Source organism: Pyxicephalus adspersus, chromosome 1 (genome assembly GCF_032062135.1).
Source record: "Pyxicephalus adspersus chromosome 1, UCB_Pads_2.0, whole genome shotgun sequence".
Classification (NCBI taxonomy): domain Eukaryota; kingdom Metazoa; phylum Chordata; class Amphibia; order Anura; family Pyxicephalidae; genus Pyxicephalus; species Pyxicephalus adspersus.
In genome coordinates, this window is record NC_092858.1 from 17803628 (window position 1) to 17826967 (window position 23340).

At 36.9% G+C, this 23340-nt stretch overlaps 2 protein-coding genes across 2 annotated transcripts; both read right to left on the minus strand.

Annotated features, from left to right (window-relative positions):
* Positions 1 to 3987: 3987 nt before the first annotated feature.
* Positions 3988 to 11887, minus strand: LOC140324963 (matrix metalloproteinase-18-like). Its single transcript, XM_072403077.1, has 10 exons — positions 11752 to 11887; positions 10306 to 10547; positions 9508 to 9656; positions 9294 to 9419; positions 8673 to 8834; positions 8335 to 8452; positions 7306 to 7436; positions 6469 to 6625; positions 5546 to 5649; positions 3988 to 4347 (listed from the first exon to the last, which is right to left on the minus strand). Exons 1-10 carry the CDS (start codon positions 11854 to 11856, stop codon positions 4247 to 4249), a joined length of 1395 nt encoding a protein of 464 aa, XP_072259178.1. The 5' UTR covers positions 11857 to 11887; the 3' UTR covers positions 3988 to 4246.
* A 3638-nt stretch (positions 11888 to 15525) lies between these two features.
* LOC140324975 (matrix metalloproteinase-18-like) lies at positions 15526 to 21728 on the minus strand. Its single transcript, XM_072403086.1, has 6 exons — positions 21573 to 21728; positions 20485 to 20593; positions 19694 to 19827; positions 18042 to 18198; positions 17189 to 17292; positions 15526 to 15646 (listed from the first exon to the last, which is right to left on the minus strand). The coding sequence occupies exons 1-6, from the start codon at positions 21652 to 21654 to the stop codon at positions 15534 to 15536; spliced, it is 699 nt and encodes a 232-aa protein (XP_072259187.1). The 5' UTR covers positions 21655 to 21728; the 3' UTR covers positions 15526 to 15533.
* Between the last annotated feature and the right edge of the window lie 1612 nt (positions 21729 to 23340).

A 23340-nucleotide genomic window follows, 5' to 3' on the forward strand; every position in this document is an offset into this window, starting at 1 on the left:
TACAAAAAGTGTGTTGTCTCTACAATGAAGATATGAATCCAAGCTGAGTAACGTACAATTACATGAACAAGCCTTGGGGGCCTTAGTAGTTGTCTCTTTCCTGGTTGCCCTATAGTTGGGATTTCCAGAAGAAGTTGTTTAGCCTCTGGGTTGGGATGGATAATGTTTCGGCAAGTTACTGTCAGCTATGAGAATAGAGAGGATTTTCTCTATCAAAAGCTCTATATACATTTTATATATTCCATTGCCAAACACGCAGTATGCTCTCTATAGTGTAAAGCCTATGACCTGTGTGGCCTCTGGATTTCCCTCTAAGTTATTTACCTAATTGGAAGTACAGTGACTAATTTATCTGAACTTAGTGCTCTTACAGGTACGTAAATCCAGGTTTTATTATTACACACATTGTTGCTATGAAAATGTAGAATTTGGACTGAAATGTAACATTACTGCCAAGCATTGGTAATGCCTAGCCCTTCCTGTGGTTTACATTTATTTGAATATCACACAAAAACATAGACTGTTTTTAATGAAATCTGTCAAAGCTAAGTAAATAAACTTAGGTGTAGTTTCATGCTTCTGACAAATATTGGAAATGCCCAATTTCTCATTCCATGGTTTGTCCTAGTATTACCATGGCACAGTGGCACCACCTAGAGGCACAGCAGACGAGTTCTCTCCCGCAACCCTTGACGAGCTCTGCAGTAATTAATGGAAAGAAAACAATTCTTTGTAAAGCAGCCAAAAAACCTTCTTCCAGGGTGTAAGTTTACAGCAGAACTAAACATAAATTTGAAGGATTGTGAGCAGGCAGGTCCTTTATTGCAAAAGAGACATTTGGTATCCAAGTACTTTTTGTTTTTAAAACAATATTTTGGGCTTTTTTTTAAAAAAGTTTGCAGATACAACATTACAAGGAAAAAACACATGCAAGGGACAATAGGAACAATAGGAGAAAAAAACAAAACAAAAAGCTAAGTCGAAACAATAAGCTTCTAAATAACACAAGGTAGGTCATGCTCTTCCAGTAAGATCAATGTTTATGTATTGTGATATTAAGAATGTACCATGTTGAATATTTAAAGATATCATAGACAATACTTTGTTCTGATGCAGAATATATATGAAAATTAAATTAATTCCATTTAGAAAATAATTTTGCCCCAAATGCTCAAATCCTCAAACATCTTTATTTGAAGGAACGTCAGGTTGTTTTTAGCGTTCTTCTATTTGCCAATAGACATACATTTTTTACAGTCTCTTTGTTTTTTTATTTGGTGTGAGCAAAAGCTCAGCAATTTTTACAGAATAATATTATTATTATTACACTGTATTTATACCGCCAACATATTACGCAGCGCTGTACAAAATCCTTAGTCATATCACTAGCTGTCCCTCAAAGGGCCTCACAATCTAATGTCCCTACCATAGTCATTTTTCTTTTATTACAGTCTAAGGTGAATGTTTGGGGGAAGCCAATTGACCTAACTGCATGTTTTTGGGATGTGGGAGGAAACCCACACAGACACGGGGAGAACCTGCAAACTCCACACCTAGAGCTGCAGAGCCAGAGGGCCAGAGAGGTAAAGACAGTGATTGAGTAAATAAGTATGTTTTATTGGAAAAGGATCGTCTGCCTCTTTTTACAATAACGACCTGCCTGATCACAAATTAATAATGGAATTATTTGTGGAATTTAAATTGGATTTTTAAGGCAATCCAAGCCCAAACATTACCAGCCATGTGTCAGGAAGTCACTATAAAGCATAGCCTGGTTCCAGGTGGCTTATAGACTGCATATTTAACAAACATCTGCAGCTTCCAAATTTGTATCTTCACAGGCTTATCTTCACACGCTTATAAAATAAATATTATAATAAAAATACTATAAAAATATTAAATACATTGAAAACATTATTTTTTTAAATATTACATTACTTAAAAAATGAAATGCACTTTTTAATACAAAAAGTGTAATTTTCATAGAATTCCACAGCTTAAAAACATAATAAGACTTTCATCCTTGTTGAACACTAGCACATCCCGTCCTATAGGTAAGTGCCTATTTTTGTGGGATAATTCATTTGTCTGGAGACATCATTTTAATTCCAGTGTTATGCACTGTATGGAAGGACTAAGAGGACCTCTCCACATTTGGGAGCTGCAGGCCTTGGAAAGGAATGAAATAAGTATTTGTACTTCATTTCCCACTTTCCAAGAAAGCATTTAACTAATTTGGGGGTTTACTAAGCCCTGAAGTTGGGCTTTACCATAGTAGCAGACAATACCATTTACATGAGTTTTGGGAATTCATTGGTATGTAAAGTGGACCTATCACCAAAATGTTTACTTTATACATACTTCACTGTGGATGCAAGAGATCAGCACTCTTTTTTTCATTTACAGCAGGATATGTCACCCAATCTTGCACTGTATAAGCATAAGAAAGAAAAAGATGGAAGAAGAAGCGCCTGAGGCTTCCTCTGAACCGGGACAAAATACGTTTCCAGGACGGCATAGGACCAAATCAAGGCAAGCAATGGAGGGATCGGGGGCTCTGCTGAAGTAAAGGTAAGTGATTTTTTTTTTGTTGAGGGTTCTGCTTTAAGTCTACCTGGATACTGCAGACAATGTGGTAATGCCAAAGACAGTTTTCAAGGAAATCCCAACCCTTGCATCTGATCAGATTTTTTTCAAAACATATATTTTATCAGGGGGAAGGTAGGTATTTGTATTGATTCATATATTACTTTAACACTACTTTATTTGACACTGGAGGTTAAAGGACCTGGACGTAACTGTGGTTCATGGCAGAACTGCTGCTGTACAGATCTTTATTTTGGATCCAGGAGCAGAGTGTATTGGATGGAATGGGGGAGAGAAACACTCCTACGAAGAAGGCCAGGTGACACAGACCTGGGAGAAGCCTGAGGAATGGCCTCGGGTGTGCTAACCAGACTGCAGAGGTATTTGAGTTTACACCCTGAGACCACAGCAGAAAGTACCCATCTAGCAGAGGCTACAGACCCCGAGTTTGGGACTATTACTGGGAGTGCCAGCTTGGGTCTTGTATCTTCCTGAAACTTATGTGTTATGCTATCATTAACTCCTGAAGAAGAGCAAATTTTTATTTTCCTGTATGCTGGAGAAAGCTTAATTTTGTGTTCAATAAACAACACTGTTTGGACTGTATGGCTGTGTCCTGTGCAATAATTTATTCCAGAATTCCTCATATATCACAGTTTATAAAAAAATTATAGCATATACAAACTGCTTAAAAATTAGGTCTGGAAAAAAATCAAATTTAGTATGGCAAACTTAAAGTGTTCATTACGCTGTTGGGGTGCAGAAAATCTCCTTCCTTCTTGTGTGATTGGTTCACTGTTTTTTCCTGAAATCTGCACTAAGATACAAGTAAAATTTTATACACCCCCTGTGCTAGGGTAGGATTATTTGACAGAACACCCTGCAGTAAGTATTTCAGTCTTGGTGATAAACTCCCCAAGGGTTATTTACTTTTATAGTGATGCCAACACTGCAGCTTTCCTCATTAGAGCACAGAAAGTACATCGGGAAATGTATCAGACATTTCCAATAAAAGGTAATTCACAGAGGGCATGGTAAAACAATCAAATATACAAAGTTTCCTAAAATTCTTTTTTATGTACAGAGATCATCCAGGGTGTGTATTTTGTATTGTAAGTTTGTTACATCATTCTTAAAGTAATGGCAGCCAGGTACAAAGCTAAAGGGAGGATGCTATGTTAAGAAGTGAGTATTATAAATGTACCTTAGTAACTACTGTCCGGGTACTATGGTATTTAGCGGAAATGCTCCTCTTGACTTACCAAAAATGCCTTCACATATATTTTTTTTTTATGGGTGACTTTCAGGAAAACCCTTTTTGTATCTCCATTTTTAAACCTTTTCCATTAGTATCAAGTTGCAATGAAATTTACTTAAAAGCATACAACATCAAACATGTAATAAGAAAACAAAAGGTATTTTAATTTATTTATAATTTTAATACAAAATATATAAACCAATAGGCACATATATTTAAGCAGTGAGTTGAGTGTGTGTCTGTAAATTGTCGGAATAAATCTGTTCTTGATTATTCACATAAGAAAAATAGAGATCTGACATTTGTTATAAAAGAATTCACATTTGTAATCTTCTTTCTAACATTGGTATAAAAACATGTTGGCTGATGCTTTATCAACATTTAGGGATTGGCTTGATGTCTTTAACATCCTAACCAGCTGTTGGCGGGCAGGACCCGGATGACTCTTTTTGACTCAAGGCTGTACTGGAACTGAGATGTTCCTTGGAAGAAGAGAATTAGATCTGCAGGAAAAACACATCATAGTCAGAATTATTAGGAATGGCAATATATAGCATTTTACAAGACCTAAACAAAGAAAAAGGCATGATAAGAAAACCCCAAATCAAACCACCTACTGATCCTATGATACTTCATAAGGCTGGCTCATTTTCTACATCAGATAGCATTTTAACTTATATTCTTGGAAGTGGAAGAGCATCCAAAAACTCAATGTTTAGTATATGGAACACTGTATAACCCCCAGCTGTATCCTACAAATGGGAACACACCAGTCACATAGCAATGAAGGTTTGCATTTTATCATTTGTCATTTTCTTTTTCTCTAGACTTTGGTCCCTCATCTTTGTCATGTTTAGCTGGAGAACTTTACACAAACTTTCTCCCAATGGGCCAGAATTATTAAAGCTGTTGAAGACTGTAGGTGATATAGACTATCCTGGGAGACCCTGGGTGATCAAACCTTGAATTGAAATCCTAATATCATTTGAAACAGTTTCAATCCCAGGCCAGATCCATTCCAACTTTGCTGGATCACCAAGGTTCTCCCATGATAATCTTATTTTTCCAGTCTTGGAGAGCTTTATTAAATCTGGCCCAATGGCTGCCAGTAGTTAAATTGCTTATCAAGCAGGCTATGTGAGCCAAATAAATACAAATACTGTGAATTAATTCTTTCCTTCTTTAAAGGAAAACTATATTATTGGTAAATTTTACTTATGTTTTTATTGTATACCAGTTTAAAAAAATATATATTTTTTTTCTTTTTCATTTGCACAGTATTGTTATTCTACAAACATTTTGCTTACATGACATTGTGCTTGTTGTGCTTCCCTGTGAAAAATTCAGCAGTAACTTTGTGTTTCTAACTAAAATGAAATAATATACACAACTTTATGATCAGAAGCAAATTCTGCTCTAATCTAATTGTTCGACTAAATTACAGGGAAAGTTATTAATTCCCTATTAAAGCAAAAGCCCTTTTTAAAAGCATTTTTAAAACAGCATTAAAGTCGAACTATATCCACTAATATTGCTACCAATGAAACTTAAATGTTTACATTTAAACTGATTTTATTCAACTGGCACCGCAAAGGCATTTTTGTCATTTTGTTGTTTGTCTACGTCTATAGTGTATTGTTAATGATATGCAGGGTGTATCACAATTATATTCATATGACAGGCATAATAAATCATATTTACCATTTTTATAAACTGCAGCATTAATATTTGGTCCCATTCCTGGAAATCCTTTGGCAATGTACTTTGGAAATCCTGTATCCATTGCTTTTTTCTCTTCGTCATAACTGAAAAAAAGAATTAAACCAACATAACTCATGAGCTATCAACAATGAAGGTACTAAAAATAATCCCATAGCAAACAAAGGTTTGTTGACCACGAAATGAATAACATTTAGGTTACAGAATACTGCGTAGCAGCCCGTTCGGTTTACTGCAAAGGCAGATTAATACCATAGGGTTGATTTTCTAAACGAGCAGAAAATGGTCACGTAGGTCAAAGGAGTAAGTAAGTACATCAAAGGAGGCTATGTTCACTTTGGATACCAAATTGTAGGTTATAAACATGTAAATTTTGCCTTGCATTTAGATGGAGGATTGAAATCAAGCTTTCTTGTATTTCTTTTATTCAATATACAAAAAAAAACTATGGCTAACCAAAGAGTGCGTCATTCAATTCAACTGGCCATTGGGCTCAACAACTTAGCTCTATGATAGGGCTCAATGAATCAGAGGAGGGGTTACATGTTTGAAGTTATGTTACCCCATGTGTATTCATAACTGTTTATTGAATGCAAAGAAGCAATATGTAATGGTCCAGTTATGACAAACCTGCACTTGTACCTGTTTGGCCAGGAAAGGTGTATACCTGAGAAACTGGGGTAATAAAGCATATGATGCAACTTCTAGAATTGCTTTTGATAGAGGTGTCAGCTGCCTCTAATTCTTTCAAGGACTAAGGGAGCCAGAGCATCTATCTCTACAGGGAGACACAGTATGGCAGTAGCTTTGCAAGCTCTGGCTGCTGTTATATGGGTGCATTCACGGCAGAAGCCAATCACCCCAGTGCTGCATGTTGATGAATAATTTGTATATATTATACATACCTCCAATATTTATTTTGCACAAAGAAGAATGTTTTCCCTAGGTGCTCCACATGGACAGCTGCATCAATTTTCTTAACATTTTTGGGGAATCCCAGCCTGGTGATGGGCCTAGGTCCTTGTGAAACACTGAATCCATCGAGAGTCCAGTAATAGCTACCTAATGGTAAAAATTCAACTTTTTTAGAAGAAATACATTGTACAAAAACACAGGGAAATAGGCAACAAAGTTTCTGATAAAATGATGGGGTATTTCCTACACTGGTAGAACTAAAGGTGGAGCTTGAAAAGCTATAAAATCTCTTCAACATTTCAAGAACAAGTCCAGCTGAGGGAGGAAAACTACTACTAGATATACAATGACCTGGATAAATGAGAGCACATTCTCACCAAACAAATTGTGGATCAATCAAGAGTGTTAAACCCATAGGTAATGGAATATCGGCATTAATCCCAGGTTGCACTGCTAAAATCCTATTAAATCTGAGATTCTACATAAAACATTTTAAATTATCCAATTAATCAATCAAACCACAATAATAGCACAATGCCACAATTTATTCACAGAGATGAAAAGCATAAATGTCAAAAGAATCAAGGATTAGGGGATTCCTATATGAACCTCATGGGGTTTATTTCATAGGACTTATCCTCTAAAAAATCACCCAACGATCATGACTGTGGTAGGGACACCCAACAATCATCAGCAAAGCATTGCATAATATTGGAAAAATAATTTTTAATGTCTAGGTAATTTGCCTGCCAGCACATTGCATGTAATTGCAGACAACATTAATGAGCTCTAGAAACAATGGTAATAAAGCAATTCATCTCCCTTACCTTTAAATGCTCGAATCTCTCCAGTGATGGAATTTTCATAAGCAGCATCAATGTCATTAGGTAAAGATTCCCATAGATCTTGGATAAACAGCAGATCAGGTTCTCCATTGGAAAATACACGATATATAAACCTATTAAGAAAAGGTCAACAGTTAACAATTTTGTTAAAGAAATACAATTAATTGCATTAACAAATGTGTGAATGTGTATAAAGTTCAGTGAATGATAGCCATGCATTTCAAATATATTAATCTTCTTTTCTTTACATTTTTGGAATGTCTGACTTTCCCGGTTTATATAAAATGCTTTCCTAACCCTGAGCAATATTCCTGAACCTGAATTTTGCCTAATAAACCTATATACATTTCAATACATGTCACAAGATTGTCCTGATATTACCAATAGAGAACGCAGCACAGTGATTGATTCTATTAGCTGAACAATACAATAGGGAACCAAACTACATTTTCCAGTTCACCAAACTGCTAAATCTCAGCCCATCTCATTTTTGCCGACCTAAACAGTGTGATTTTTTTCCACAGCTGTATTATTCTCTTTCTTTTTTCAGTTGAAATAGATGCAGAGGTTTGTTAATGAAAACAAATAAATGTGATCAAATTTTATGTTATCAATAACCAAACATAATAAGCCCCCAAAAAGAGATAGGGGTACTTTGAAAATATATCAGCCCCCAGAATTGTCAATTATAATAAAACCAATGTAGTGGTTCTCAATTAAAAAAACAAAAATTCCCATCAAAAGCCAAAGGTAAAGTACAATGTGCTATGGGAATGGCTTCCTCTAACTCTGAAGTTAAAAGTCAGATAAAACCGGATCTTAAATGTCCATCGTCTAATAGCTTCAGTGATATGAACTCCCTGACTTCACGGCCTTCATTCACTGCAATACCTTCCAATACTTGTCTAGAAGAATAAGTCCAAAGGGTGGGTCACTTATTGATCTGCACATAAAAATGATCCTGATATACTAAGAGAACTTATTTTGTGTATCTTCACAAGGGAAATGTACCTGTTTATAAAGAAAATCATTTCTCCTCGAAGACTGGTGATAGCATCAAACACCAAAGTGGGGTCACATCTGGAAGGGGTGGTGGGTCCTGTTGGCTGAACTGCATCTGATGTACCTCCTAAAGCAAAAAAAAATCAATTTTAAATTAAATAAAGTTATAATACACTAAGGTAATGAAACCTTTTTTTTTAAGACAGCAGGGTATGGGGTTACCGGCCAGATGTCAATGAAAACATTATAAAAGTTCAGACTTTTCCCCTCATTGCTGGTGATTCCCTCTCCTGGGGTGTAAATTCCCCCCAGTTTCATTATAATTTAATTATATTTGATTTTCTTACCATATAGAGCTTGAATAGCATTGATGTCATCCTGAGGGAGCTCGAATCGGTTGGGGTCTGTGTTTGCATAATTGGGGTACATTAATGCACCAGGGTCTTCGGAATGGAAAAGGCCAAGTGAATGTCCAAATTCATGAGCAGCCACCAGGAACAGATTGTATTCTAAAATAAAATGACTAGGTAAGTAAAGCATTATGTCTATGTATGTAATAGAAACTACAAACAAGTCACATTGCAAAATCTAGACTTTCCACAAAATAAAGAAAAGCACACATTAATTTCTATGTTAGAGAATCCAATTAGCTTATGAGCTAAACATTTATCCATATCTTTTTGTAGCTAGATATTGATTGACATTCTTGCACTTAGCACTTTATTTTCAGGCATATTTTTCAGATCTCATAGGGTTCAGATGAATACAGAAATAAGGATCCTTATACTGGCGCGCTAGCTTTGTCAATGGAGCCGAGAATAATATAAACATGGTTTTTGGATAGGATAACAACCAAACTATGGTTCCATATGAACAACTTTACCAAACTTATATTATTATATTTTATGTATTATTTAGCATAAACTATTGGTGAAAGCTACACTTTAGCAGAAATACTAATGACTTACGCTGGCTGTTTTTTGTGAAACGCTCATCATCATCAAAGTGTGCATCTCCGCCAATGCCTGGACCAGGCTGAAAAGCGTGAGCTAACAATCCATGAGGTCCATCAAATGGAGAGTTATCTTGGTGATCTACAAAAGAAGCGCACATCAGTATCAGATATTAAAAATAAAAATGCTTACATACAATAATATTTCTAAAAATGGTTAGCGCTTTTACCTCCAACTACAAATTTTATCTCAATATCGCAATCTCCATCATACACTCTGGTGAAGGTCAATGGTGTGACATCACTCCACACTTTGAAAGCTCTCGCCAGGGAATATTCCACGTCCGCCTGAGGCATGTCTGGGGTGAAATTCACAATCCTTTAAAATAAAAAAGATTTAAAGTTAATGTATCTGTTGAATGATAGACATATGGAAATTAATGTGGTCACTATTTTAGATTGCTGTTGTATATGTTTTAATTATTGTGATGTTCTTATTTTGCTATACCATATACAATATGAATAGGTGTATGAAATTAATGTGTAGATTTCTCTACTTCTAGGGGCTGTATTTTCTATTAACCTTCAGCTTTCTTGGTTCATAAAGGCTGAGATTTAAGCCACGTGGAGATGTAGGGAAGAATAAACTCGCTTTGGCTTTTTTTTGGACAATAATACAAACCACTGCCCTTGCTATAGGCAGAACAATAGTAATATCTACATGAGAAAGTAGCCCAGGGACAGTGGCACTAAAGGTAATTATGTAGCCAATTGTACCCAAAAATTCAGGTTATCAGACTAAGTCTTATAAAATATACCTTCTTATTGATGAACATATTCTGCATATTGCTATTTATCTGATGTTTGCTTGATACTACCCCACCTTAGATTGTAAGCTCTTTGGTGCAGGGTTCTCAAATCCTCCTGTGTCACTATCTGTATCAGTCTATATTGCAACCCCTATTTATTGTACAGTGCTGCGTAATATGTTTGTGTTATATAAATACTGTGTAATAATAAAAATTTACTTGTAAGTTAGGTCCGTCTTTTGCCACGCAGAGCTTTTGGAGACTGTACTGTACTCGCCAATGTCACTGACCCCACAGCGGGGTTTCTGCATTAAAGCTACAGTTTTGTCATCCAGTTTCCCAGTTACATTCAGACCAAAAAACTGCTGCATTTCCCGGAGTTTTTCAGTGAAGTTATTGACATTTTTCCTGCCAACTTTGCCACCATTTTTTTTCAGGTTATAAAACCTTTCCAGATAGGTCTGTAAACATAAATAATATGTGTATTACATGATTATACCCAGAGGACAATTACATATCTAAAGACACCATTGCATATTAATATATATTACAAATACTACTGGAACAAAACAATGTAGTCATCAAGGATGTGAAATGCATTATATAATCACAATCAAATTTCAGACTCCTGTGGGAGTTGATTTTTTAAATTTTTTTGGTTGCTGTGCATTGTCGGCAATCTTGCTTTGATAAATAAATCAAATTGGACAATGCACAGAATGCACAAAAAAATGATTTTCTATCAATGTAAAAAATCAATGTTACAATTCCTGATCTCTGTGACCATGGAAGCAAAGAAAATCTTTTTCATAAAACATGATGTGGAGCAAGGAATAAATAGGCGTATGAACAAAAACTCTATTTTTTTATTAGTGTTTGCATTGAGATAATATATTTTTTTAGGGCAGGTTCACACCTACAGCTGACATATTGGTGCGGCTCCCTGCAGCTGGCACATTGCCAGCGTCTCCAGGACTTGCACAGTAGTGCTGGTTAAAAAGAAGAACTAGCACCTGTACATTTCACAACTGGCGGCAGTGAGCGGTACTAGTATACTAGTAGCGGTACTGCTCACTGCAGCCCTTTATTCACTATAGGGGCTGCTACAAGTAGTGTCCCATGTGGATGCATTTCCTGGCGCAACCTCAACCAATGTGAATTAGCCCTTAATCTTCTTTTCTGTCCTAGGGAAATGTCCCGGAGTTGCTCATTTAAAAGAGCACTCAAAACCCATTTCTTTAAACTTGCCTACACATCTTCTTCTGTCTTTTGAAACCGTCACTACTTCCCACCATTCCATATCTCCCCTCCTATTGTGTGTTACTTCCCCCACCACCTAGATTGTAAGCTCTTTGGGGCAGGGTCCTCTCCTCCTGTGTCACTGTCTGTATCTGTCTGTCATTTGCAACACCTATTTATTGTATGGCTCTGGAAAATATAAATCCTGTTTAATAATAATAATAGAATATAAAAAGATAGGAAATTTCTACAAAAATAAGGATATTCTATTCTATTCTAATAACAACCAATAAATCGCATGATAGCACGATAGCATGATAAACGTGTCAAAAATCCTAACCCCCTTACTAATGCAAATAGAAATAAAATAGTAAAGTTATTTCAACAACTACATCCCTAGCATGCATACTAGATCAGCATTCTTACCATTGCCAATTCTCCATATTGGCTTTCTAGGTCAGCTTGCGGAGCAGCTGGGAAGGCAGCAGCCAGAGCTGTACAAGACAGGAGGAGGAGTAGATGTATCTTCATTCTGCTGGATGGAATGTTTCCTCAATCTTTGGTATTCCCAGACAGCACAGCTTGTCTTTATATAGCCCATCTATGCATCATAACAACAATATGAGTCATGCTAGTCTTTCTTAATTACTGAGAAAAACTGTATCTGAGCCAGAAAAGTGACACAACCTCAGTTAGGTAATAAAAATCCTGAGTGCTGTGTAAATGACAGGAAATGCATGGCCCTGAGGCTTCCAGGTAGATGTAAAATAAAACTGCTTACAAAGCAGAGCTAAGTCTTGCCAAATTGTTAAACTACTGGAGCTAACAATGTGGTGAGGCCAAACTGATTGCCAACAGGACTACTAATGGTGAGCCAGGACTAAGCATCACTTGGGAAAAACCTTGGTTGGGTTTTTTATTACTAATAAAAAAAACCTGTGCTTAATCACCGTCTGTCTGCAACATTATAATAGAAAATATAATATAAGGCTTTGCTTGAATGGAGTTTATTGATATCACCATATTCTGGTTGATGATATCTGCATTCAAAGTCCCTTCTTTTGGATTTCTGGTATGATATCACCATATACATTAGGGTGTTTGCGTTATTCTCCAGCATTAAGTACTATACTAGCAGAACCATACTAGGCTATGCCATTAAATGTGACAATCTGAGCTGCTCACAGCCTAAACCTTGCTCAGCATGAAATACAACAGTGCGGGAATCCTTCACTATTCCATATTAGACATTTCTGTCTTTAGATCTGAAAAGCACACAAACTTTGCTACCCGAGGTCATAATAGCATCTTGGGATCGCTGTTTTAACATTTTATTGGTTTACTGCAGGGGTGTCAAACGCAAATACACAAAGGGCCAAAATTAAAAACTTAGACAAAGTTGCGAGCCAACTTTGAAATTTATTGAAAAAATTGAGGAAATTTTTCTCTTCTCATTAGATATAAAACATTTTCATATGGAAACAAAGAGGTTTTGCTTCACATTCAATATGGAACAAGCTTATAGTAGAGAAAGAGGCATAAGATTTTTTTTTAAATTTTATTTAGGAAAAATCTTATGCCTCTTTCTCTATTTGTAGCCTTCTGAGTTAAGTTTCAATGGTAACCTTTTTGCACAGGGTAACAATAATAACAATTTTCTTCTATGAAAATCCAACCATTTAAGTCTATGCCCTGGAGTAGCAAGGAAAAGTACAGCTGAGGGGAAGTACTGGAAATGTCAGACGCAGCCAATGCGGAGCTAAATCTTATGAGTGGCCCGCCGCTGAAACTCTAACTTTATTTAAAGAGTGCCGCTACTAAAATTCCCGGCATTACTTGCATCTATAAAACAGTCCAATAGTTTATAGATGCAAGTGATGCCAGGAATTTTAGTAGTGGAACTATTTCAATGCAGTGGCGGGCCAGTTGCAGTTAATATTTAGGACTCCTTTGGGGGCCAAAAAAAGGACGTTGGGGGCCATATTTGGCCCCCAGGCCAGAGTTTGACACTCCTGGTTTACTGCTATAATACTTAGAAGACTGTGACATACACATATATGACATTATTTTATTTCAACTAATCATAGGAAACCAATGCACAATAGAAATTGTAGGTCTGTTGTGTATGATGGGCAATCCAGTGCTGTATCCAACTTTTGAAATAGATTTATACTGCAGCAGAGAACTATTCAAAGCTATATATTTTTGTCTTAGCCAGTTAAATGCATTCTATTACCTGTACGTGTCAGTTGCATAGACATCCATCAGCTCAGGACAAGCATTGTAAATAGCTTACAACCATGGATGCAATACTGCGCTTAGGTGATGCAGACTGAAACAGAAGTAAAGCTTCTGGAATGGTGGGAGTCTATGGGGATGGAAGTGGAAGGGGTTCCTGTACCCCATACCCCATTCCAATCCTATTTCTGGTCTTGTCTAGGTTGAGAAGATTATCTCTGAATTTTCACAGTATCATTATAAAAAGATGTTTGAGAAATTTCTCCAAATGGTTCTCAGGCAGCAACCAAAATATGTTATGTAGCATGGGAAACTATTCAAACCTCTGTCAGGTTGAATTCCCACCATATAAATGAAATTGGTAGTGAATTTTGTCAAACAGGTCACTCCTGCAGTTTCATAGATATAATATTTGCCCCATGGAGATGTTTAAAATATTATATCTGTGGAAGACCTTCAGGGTAGAAAAGACAATTTTAAAGACCATATAAACTATTGTGAGACCTTTGAGCTACTCCAAAACCTCAAGTCATAACTTTACAAGTCTATGGAAGACCGTTACAATAGCTTGATTTGGATGGAATGATAATGTGCAAAACAACCCCCACCCACCACCCTCTCAGGTCTGCATTATACCTGGTGCATGAAACAAAAAACTAGAATTAGGGGGAGGTTTTTTCTGTACTGACCTATGCTTTTCAGTGGGGCTACTATCTGTATCTCTTTCTGCAAACACGACGGTACCAAATAACAAAACTTTTACTTGCATATGAATCAGTTTTTTCCATTGAATTCATGTATAGTATGTATGTGATAAGGTAATATGCAGTTGCAATATTAGTGGAGGTATTTCCGGGGTATAATGGTTGCAGGGTTGGTACACGCTCATGCTGTCTAGCAGTGTTTTTCAGCCCTGAGACATTGGACGTGATTTGGTAAAGCTTTGCCAGGCTGGAGATGATATACTTTCCACTGTGAAGCTGGGTTATCCAGCAAACCTTCCATATTCAAAACAGAATCTGTGCTCTAATGCAATGGAATTGCAATTGTTGCTTGCAGACAAGGCTTTGTATTGCATTTGGAAATGTACAGTGTGGAAACTATTTATCGTAGCAGTGTTTCTCATTCAGGTTTCCTTGGAACTTGTGTGTTCCTCCAGAAGTTGCTGGGGGTTCTTTGAGCAATGAGCAGTTCGTACCTCTCATGTTAGTTTAAAAGATTCCTTTTGACCCAATGGCCAGCAATGTAAGACAAATTCTTCCCACTGACCACTGTGCTAATGTACTGTGAGTTGTGAATATGGTAATTATAGCAGGGGCTCCCTGAAGACTTTAAAGTTTTTTTAAGGATTCTCCCATGTCAGAAAAGTCCAGAAATCCTGGTAAAGTGAATGTTTTTTTTTATATATAATTTGTAGTATTCCTTTACCTGTAAAGGTTGGAGGAGCTGCAAAATCAGACAAGGAACAAATGCCTCCTGAAGCTTACCTATGCAAAAATAGGATACAGAACAAATATTGCAGTGTTCTACTTTTTATTTTACAGCTTTCAAAGCTCAAACTCCATTAGTTATTAACAAATTTATTATTAATGAAAGAGATACCGACAATGCCAAGCATTTGCAGAACTCAGACTTCCCAACTTAATATTCCATCATTAAGCACATTAACAACGTAATAAAAACAATTAACCTGTCAGGGTATTGTAAGTCAATGACCTGCAAACTTGCAAATTGTCAGCTGTCCGGGAAATAGACAACCAAATTGAATACACAATTATATTTCATTCCATCATGCCCTATATATCAATCAGACAAGAGGAATCAGACTTATTCATTATGATAATATTTATTGTTAGAATGACATATTGTATAATTTAGGTTTCAGGTCATCTGAAAGTTATCAACATAAAATTAATAATAAATTACTCCAAATAAATTATTTCAATGCAATAATACTTTTTATGGTTGCTTTAACATCCCACCCAGTGACTTTTAGGTGACTTGTAAATTTTTTCTGCAATTTGTCCACTTTCGTTGATGGAGATTTCATGTTGTGCATTGTTGTCAAGCAAATAAAGTTTCTCTAGAAAAAAAACATTTTGATTGGTATTAAGGTAAAAATTACCTTTGTACACCTAGCTTTCAGCAAACCTCAAGAAGCAACCCACACCTGTTATTGGATTTTAAAGGTGATCTGCAGACCCAAATGTATACACAACCCCCCTAGTTATGCCTGTCTAGAACAGTGGTGGTCAACTTACTTAGAATAGAGGGCCCCAAGTGTAACATCACCAAAGTGCCACACATAATATTCAGCCTTATCATGCAACAGGAGATGGGCAGACATGGACATGGCAGATCAGCCTTCTCAACCTTGTTGAGGAACATTTAACAAGTTTTGGGAAGTTCAGGGAAGCCCCTGTTATAATTACTACATCCAGAGATCACAGTACATTAATGTGGTGTCCATTGGGAAGAATGCCTCTTACATTACTTGCCTGTGGAAAGAATGTCAATCTTACAGATAGGCAAAAGGATCATCGGTCTCACTGCTTCCCATTGCTCACGAAACTCCTAGCAACTTCTAGAGCAGAGATTTCAAACTCAAATACACAATGGGCCAAAATGAAAAGTTTGGACAAGGTCAAGGGCCAAAATTCATATTTATTGAAAAATATCTTCAAATGAGGAAGGATGCAATTGAAAGTCAATAGAGGAGGGGGGGGGGGGGCGCTTGTGGGTCCTGACTGACGCACCAGCAGAGCATTCTGGGATTTGTAGTATTAGCGGTGCATGCACTGTCTACCGATGGGCCAGCTCTAGTAGACATTTGGTATTTTCATGCGTGCCAAAAATAATAACAGTGCGAGCCAGATTTGGCCCGCAGCCTGAGTTTGACACCCCTGCTCCAGAGGAACCCTGGTTGAGAAACACTGTGTTAGATCATTCAGAACATCATGCTAGAACCAGCTACAGACTTGGGAATTAATTACATAAAAAACGTACATTGCAGCACTGCCTGGTATAGTGCAGCGGTTGCCAACCAGTGATCTGAAAATTTTGGTGGTCCACAGCTCTGGCTGAAGAGCCACCCGAGCGGGTTCAGGAGAACGACCCCGCTTTGTGGGTGGGGCGCACCAGGCAGGCTCAAGGAAGTGGGTGGGTTGTGTTTCTGAACACAACCCGCTCACTCTCCCATCACAGGCTTAGATCTTTGATAGGAGTGTGGGCAGGTTCTTGCATTAAAACCTCACCATGGGGGAAGTTTCTTCCCCTTGAATGACACCCGGCTCCTTGCACATGCATGGTTGGGACCACTGGTATAGTGTGAGTCCCAAAGCAGCAACCATAAAGCAAGATTAAAATGATTTGGAGGTAATGGTATAACTGTGAATGAGGAAAATGTCCTTGTTTGGAACACATACAGCAAAAAGAATACATTTATCCTAGCCCAAACACAATTTTTTTTCTATATATTCTCATATTATCTATATAATGTAATTGAAGTTTACTTTGGTCCTTTTTACTGCACATTAATCAGGCATACTACTTTTACATGATCTGATATCAAGCCATGTATGCTGGTTGTTTGGCATTGTAACATAATACGGACAAGAATATTTACCCTTAAAGTACATAGCCGCATTTATCCTTGGTCCCACTCCTGGGAAGTCTTTTGCTATTGATCGAGGAAATCCTTCATCCATGGCTTGGGTTTTTTCATTGTACCTGAAATACATATTTTTATCTTTATAAATAACAACCCGTAGTCAACAATCAAATGCTGTATGGGAGTTAGGGTTTGGTGAGGTTTTGTTTGCATCATACATGCTATGCATTTTCATATAAGGTTATGGTGATGCAAAAACTAGGTTCCATGCATGCCAAATTCTGAATAAGTTTGAAAAGCCTTTCAAACTAATGTTAAATTAATGTCATTGACACAGAAACTTTACACTGTTGTTTTAAAAGAAAAGTGCTTATACATATCTGATTTTAGTAACACTAATAGATCCAATCAGTTGGGAGTATATAAGGTGACAATTTTTACATTTGAACAACAGACATTTGGAATAACAGACATTGCTATCTGAGATTCCCAGCAACTACCCTTCTGATCAGACTTGATGTCCAGGAGGAAAATGTTGGTTTGGGAGGGAAAGGGGACAGGGGTAAGCTTATGACTCCACCAATTCACATGAACTAGTAAAGCCAGGTAAATGATAAATAAATAGAAACTATTTTGCCACCAATGTCTTCTGTCTCCAAAGAAATTCTGTACTTTAGAGTTTACTATTTCAGTATTTCCATATGATGGACAAAGCCCAAACTAAGAAGCAATATGGCAAATATCTATATAAAGTGCAATCATTCTTTAATTCGTTATACTTTAATATAACATAATTGCGGATAGGACAGAAAGCAATATTTTAAAGTTCTAATTTGTGTTCTTAGTTATCATATTCCATTGCTTTTACCTCCAGTATTTTTTTCTAACAAAGAAATATGTTTTTTCATTGTTCTCGACAAAAACAGCCGCATCTATGAACTTCACGTGTGATGGAAACCCAAAGTGGTAGATGCTGCCCATGCTTGTTAGATTCAGACCTTCAGTGATTTCCCAGTACTTGATGCCTAGTGAAGACAATTGGCTACATTACTAAAGAAACATAATAACTGCATGATTTAGTTATAATTTTACATTAAATTTAACATTTGGGCTAGTTTTAGGTTTTGGGACCCGGTAGGGTTAACTGTTAATGTAAGACTATAGATTAGGCAGAGGTTGGAAGTCTTGATAGCCTCAACTTAAAAACCAATGCAGCAATCGCAAACATTTGATTGCTATGAAATGTTAGCACCTTTTAACACAGGAAATTCTATTCAACACTATGTAGTATGTAGTGAAATAAAGGGAAGGGTAGCAAGATGTATGAGTGATAATATGTGGGGTATATGTTGTACAGCACAGTGTGGATTATAGAGTAGAACATTGTGGAGTCTGGAATTCATAGCATAGAGCAGTGTTATTTGGACTTTTTAACATGGGGGAACCCTTGAAATAACTTTCAGGTCTTAGGGAACCCCTTCTATAATTACTATATTCACAGCTCACAGTACATTGGCTTAATGGTCATTAGCTACACTGTTGACCATTGGGAAGAATGCCACTCTTACCGATGGTATAGAGTATTCTAGTTTAAATAATGTAGAGTACGGGAAACTCAACAGCCCAGTGTTCAAAATGATGAGTTGTAGGGTATATAATATGTATATGTATAGCAATGTATAAGGTAGGTGGCTGTTAAATACAGAACTAACAGTGTAAAAAACGGAGCAGTGTGGAGTAGAGAACCTATTACACAATGTTCGTAATGGAGCAAAAGATAGAACATACAGAGCCCGATAAATTGAGACTCTCCTAGACTGGAAGAGATAGACTATCATGGGACAGCCTCAGTGAAGCAGCACTCCTAGGATGGATTTCATAAAAATCATTGGCTATTAGTTGGCAAATGTTTTTAAGCGTTCTTGGTTTTCTGGATCCCCTAGGTCATTCCATGATAGCCTATCTTTACCAGTCTTGGGAGCTTTGATTAATCAGATCTACAGTGTTATGCAATATCAAGTATATCATGTACTACATAGTAGGCAATGTATGTTTTGCAGGCTGTGTACATTGCTGTAGCAATGAAGAGGTTGGAAAGTGCAGCATCGTATGTAGAGTAAAACAGTATAGAGTAAAGAATGAACAACACAGCATATGGGTATTGAAGTTCCCCTATCTACTTAAAGGTAAAAAGCTATTGTAGGAACTGGTAAATATTTCCCCACAACTGATCACTGACGTTATCTAAGGGGTAAAGTTTTTATCTCAATCATTTTTTGGACTGCCTTCCACATCCGTTTCCTCACCATTCTGGTATCCAGATTGCATCACACCTAAAACAGGTCTGTATCTGTATTTGTTTGTATTTTATATACAGCATGAGTCTGTACACTATTCCACATTGGGCACAATGCCCCTTCTATCTATTCATACAATTCATAGAGAATTCCAACAGATTGCTCTGGTTAAGGAACTGTTCACCACCGGAAAGGAAGTCAGGATGTTGCAAATGTTACCTACCTTGGAAAACCCGAACTATGTCTGAGTCAGTATTCTCATAGGCAGCGTTGATGTTATTTGGAAGAAAATTCCAATATGTTTGGATAAAATCCATTTGCACTTCACTTGAATTATGGTATCTTCGCAAAACATATCTGTATACACAAATGTTATAATATTAACCCAGTATTCTTTTACAGTAAAACATCTTTTTAAGTCTTTAGCCTATTAGTTTTACTCTTTCTTTATGTTACTTTTTGGGAGATTTTTACTGGGTTTAGTCATAAGTAATTGTGGTTGGCTCTGACCAGGCATCTTTGTTGATAAATGACGACATTGATCGGTAAGTGGATTTGTTGTCATATCACATAGCCATTGGGGTCTGGCATTGCTTTGTTTAGAAAAAAAGGGGAATCTTCTTTAGGCTGACATCACAAATTTTAATATTTCATTGGAGACAAGAATTCTGTTCTTTTATCTAGGGGCAGACATAGGGAAGTGCAAAGTGTGGCATTGCACAAGGACCCTGTACCCTCCTCAGGTTGGGCTAGGGACCTGGGGTCTCCAGAGAAAGTGAGAAGGAGGGCCCATGTGAACACATAGCTTTCTTGGACCAATGGCAAAAGACATCAGGGGGGCAGGGGCTCACCAGAGGGCCAGGAATCTGTTCTGTGACCCTCTATATGGAACTTATATATATAGGCATATCACTGTGGTCAGCAGCATTTTTCCATTATTCCAGTAGGTCAGTTCAACCTCACTTACAAGATGATAATTCATCTTGGTGTGTAATCAGCCATCAACGCAGTTACCTGTCTGTAAAGAAAAACACATCCCCTCGTACTGTGGTGGCAGCGTCATAATCCTGGCCTGGATCACAAATGGAAGGTCCTTTTACAAAAGGGTTTTTTGGTGATGGACCTAAAATAAATTTGAGGGCATTTTGTTTAGTATTTATTGGATACAATCGATGCAAACATTTCAGCAGACTGGTTATATTACATTGCTTTTATTCTCCAGCACATGGTCTCTGACCATCTCCTGTACAAAGTCTTAAGTCACTGACCATCTCCTATACAATGTTTAAAGTCTCTGACCATCTCCTGTACAATGTTTGCAGTCTCATCAGTGAAGCTGGGTAATAGATTTCTTAAAAGTAATTTGCTTTTTGTAAGCAAATGTTTTCAATTCTGGACCAGATCCATTTCAGGTTTGCTGGATCACCTAGCTTCACTGAAGAAATTATATCATCTCCAGCCTTTGAGAGCTTTAATAAATCAGGCCCAATGTCTGCAGTCTCTTGCAATCTCCTGTACAATATCTGCAGTCCTTGACCATCTCCTGTACCATGTATAGGTCCTACTTTCTACTGTACATTGTCTGCAGTCTCTGATTACCACCTGTACAAAGTAAGAGGTCCCTGACTATTTACGTCCCCTGTACAGTGTCCCTGACAGCTTTCTGCTGGATGACATTAATTATTTCTTTTTATGGGAAGCTCATATAAAAGTACATTGCTAAATTAAGACTAAGTTCAAAAAAATCAAGCCCTGTTTTACAATATTCATTGTCTTTTAGTCCCAAGGGCTACTATTTTTTCCAAACTACCAAAAGCTGTAATGTTTTAGGAAAACTAAGACCTGTTTTACAAAGACCTCACTTTTTATGTCTATCCACAGTCAGTATACTAGTAGTTTTTCAATTATTACCAATTATTTACTCCTAATGACTATGGGGTCTATGATAAAGCAGTGAATCTGATGTTCACCAAACATTCTCTGGTGGAGAATTATTAACTGGTATTAAAATACATTTATAAATAGAACCCTTTAGGTTCAATTCATGAAAGAAATGCCACCATCAATGGTATTGTGGGAATAAAATCCTACTGGTTTCTTACCATAAAGGTGCTGAATGGCATTGATGTCATTTTGTGAGAGACGGAAACCTTTGGGATCAGTCATCAGGTACTGAGGATTCATCAAGTCTATCTGACCATTGGAATGTTGAAGACCAAGAGAATGACCTATTTCATGAGCAGCCACCAGGAATAAGTTGTAGGCTGTAAAAGAATGTTACTTAAGCCTTGTTCAGTATGGACTTCAAATATTCTAACAATCAACAACATATATTAAAAAAATATTAAAAGAAAGTTTCCCCTGCAGTGACTGTTTGATGAATATTAAATTCACAGCTTTATAAATATGCTCCTTTATGAAGGTTTTGTATTTTCAACCTTGTATAGGTAATTCCACTCCACCAAATATGCCCCTACACGGACCTTGGAGGCTTCTTCCCACCAGTGAACCTTCAACCATGTGCTGTGTTAATATCAACATTTTAGCTGGGTACTTATGTTGTAGTGTACAGACTATGATATGGACAAATAGGAGAGTCATTTTAAGAATACAATTTGCTTTACTACATTTCTGCTTTCATTTGCTTTTTTAAAGTTATGTCAAATACTTCCTGGCCTTCTTCACATGTGTTTTGTTTCTGGTTTGCTACCACTGGGATCTCTATTGTTCAATGTTACATTTTTTGTATACAGTTAACTTCAATCTACTACATAGTTTTTTTTACTGTCTCACTGTTTTTTGTAAGTTTATATGTTTGAATTTCAAAAAAAATCATTTTCATATAAAAATTGTTTTATCATCCCTACCAAAGAGAATCAACTCTATATTTCTGTGACTTTCCCCTGAACAGACATTTGGAATCTTACAATGCTGCCTTTGGTATCCCAGCTTTGAGTATTGTGAGTATGGCCAGTAATTGGGAGAATCCATGGCAATGTACAGAAACAACGCTCTGGATGAAGCACATCTAAAAGTGACACAATACTCAAAGAGTCTCATCCACAAACTTTAGGCAACAAAAAGAATTACAATAAGTGGCTGCTCCATTTTAATCATATGTGTATTTCTATATAAGACACAGTGATATATATCAGCGATTTATATAAAATGTCACTTACGTTTGCTAGTTTTTGTAAAGTTCTTGGCGTCATTAAAATGCACATCCCCACCATCGTTTGGGCCAGGCGGAAAAGCATGGGCCAAAAAGGTAGTATTTGTCTGAAATTCATTATTGTCATTGTGATCTTAAAAAACGAACAAAAAAAACACTTACATTATAAAGTAAAGCAGAACAAAGGTAATCAGTTCTAACAAGAAGCATGGTGATAAAGAGAGAAAACTGTAACAGAGAGATGGTTGGCAAGGTAGACCTTGGTTCAGATTCCTTTATCCAAAACCATTTTTTTGCTTCAGTTTCATCAAACAGATTTTGAACCAAAATGAAGCTAATTCAAGCAACGCTAATGATCAGTAACTATACATTTTTGATCTAGTTCCACCTATGTGCTTTTCAAATCCACCAACATGGATTTATATAGTGCCAACACATTACTGCGCACTGTACATTAAATAGGGGTTGCAAATAACAGACAGATACAAACAGTGACACAGGAGGAGAGGACCCTGCCCCAAAGAGCTTACAATCTAGGAGCTTACAATCTAGGATACTCTATAGGTAAAGGAACCCCTAGCAACCTCTGGAGAAACCCTGGCTTTGGAAATGTGATGTCCTGCAGATTTAAAGGAATGCTTGCCATATTTGCTTATAGGATCTAGCCCATGAATGAATAAAGTATTCTTACCTCCTGT

Bases quoted from the DNA above. Each gene is read 5' to 3' on its own strand.
- LOC140324975 (XM_072403086.1), bottom strand. From the start codon at position 21,654: ATGAATCCTCAGTACCTGATGACTGATCCCAAAGGTTTCCGTCTCTCA. The intron at 20,594-21,572 runs GTAAGAAACCAG...AATTTATTTTAG, and splicing joins TGCCATTCAGCACCTTTATG to GTCCATCACCAAAAAACCCT. The intron at 17,293-18,041 runs GTAAAAGCAATG...TATGTATTTCAG, and splicing joins GTTAGAAAAAAATACTGGAG to GTACAATGAAAAAACCCAAG.
- LOC140324963 (XM_072403077.1), bottom strand. From the start codon at position 11,856: ATGAAGATACATCTACTCCTCCTCCTGTCTTGTACAGCTCTGGCTGCT. The intron at 9,657-10,305 runs GTAAATTTTTAT...TTTATTTTAAAG, and splicing joins AAGACGGACCTAACTTACAA to GATTGTGAATTTCACCCCAG. The intron at 5,650-6,468 runs GTATGTATAATA...TCTTTTTTTCAG, and splicing joins GTGCAAAATAAATATTGGAG to TTATGACGAAGAGAAAAAAG.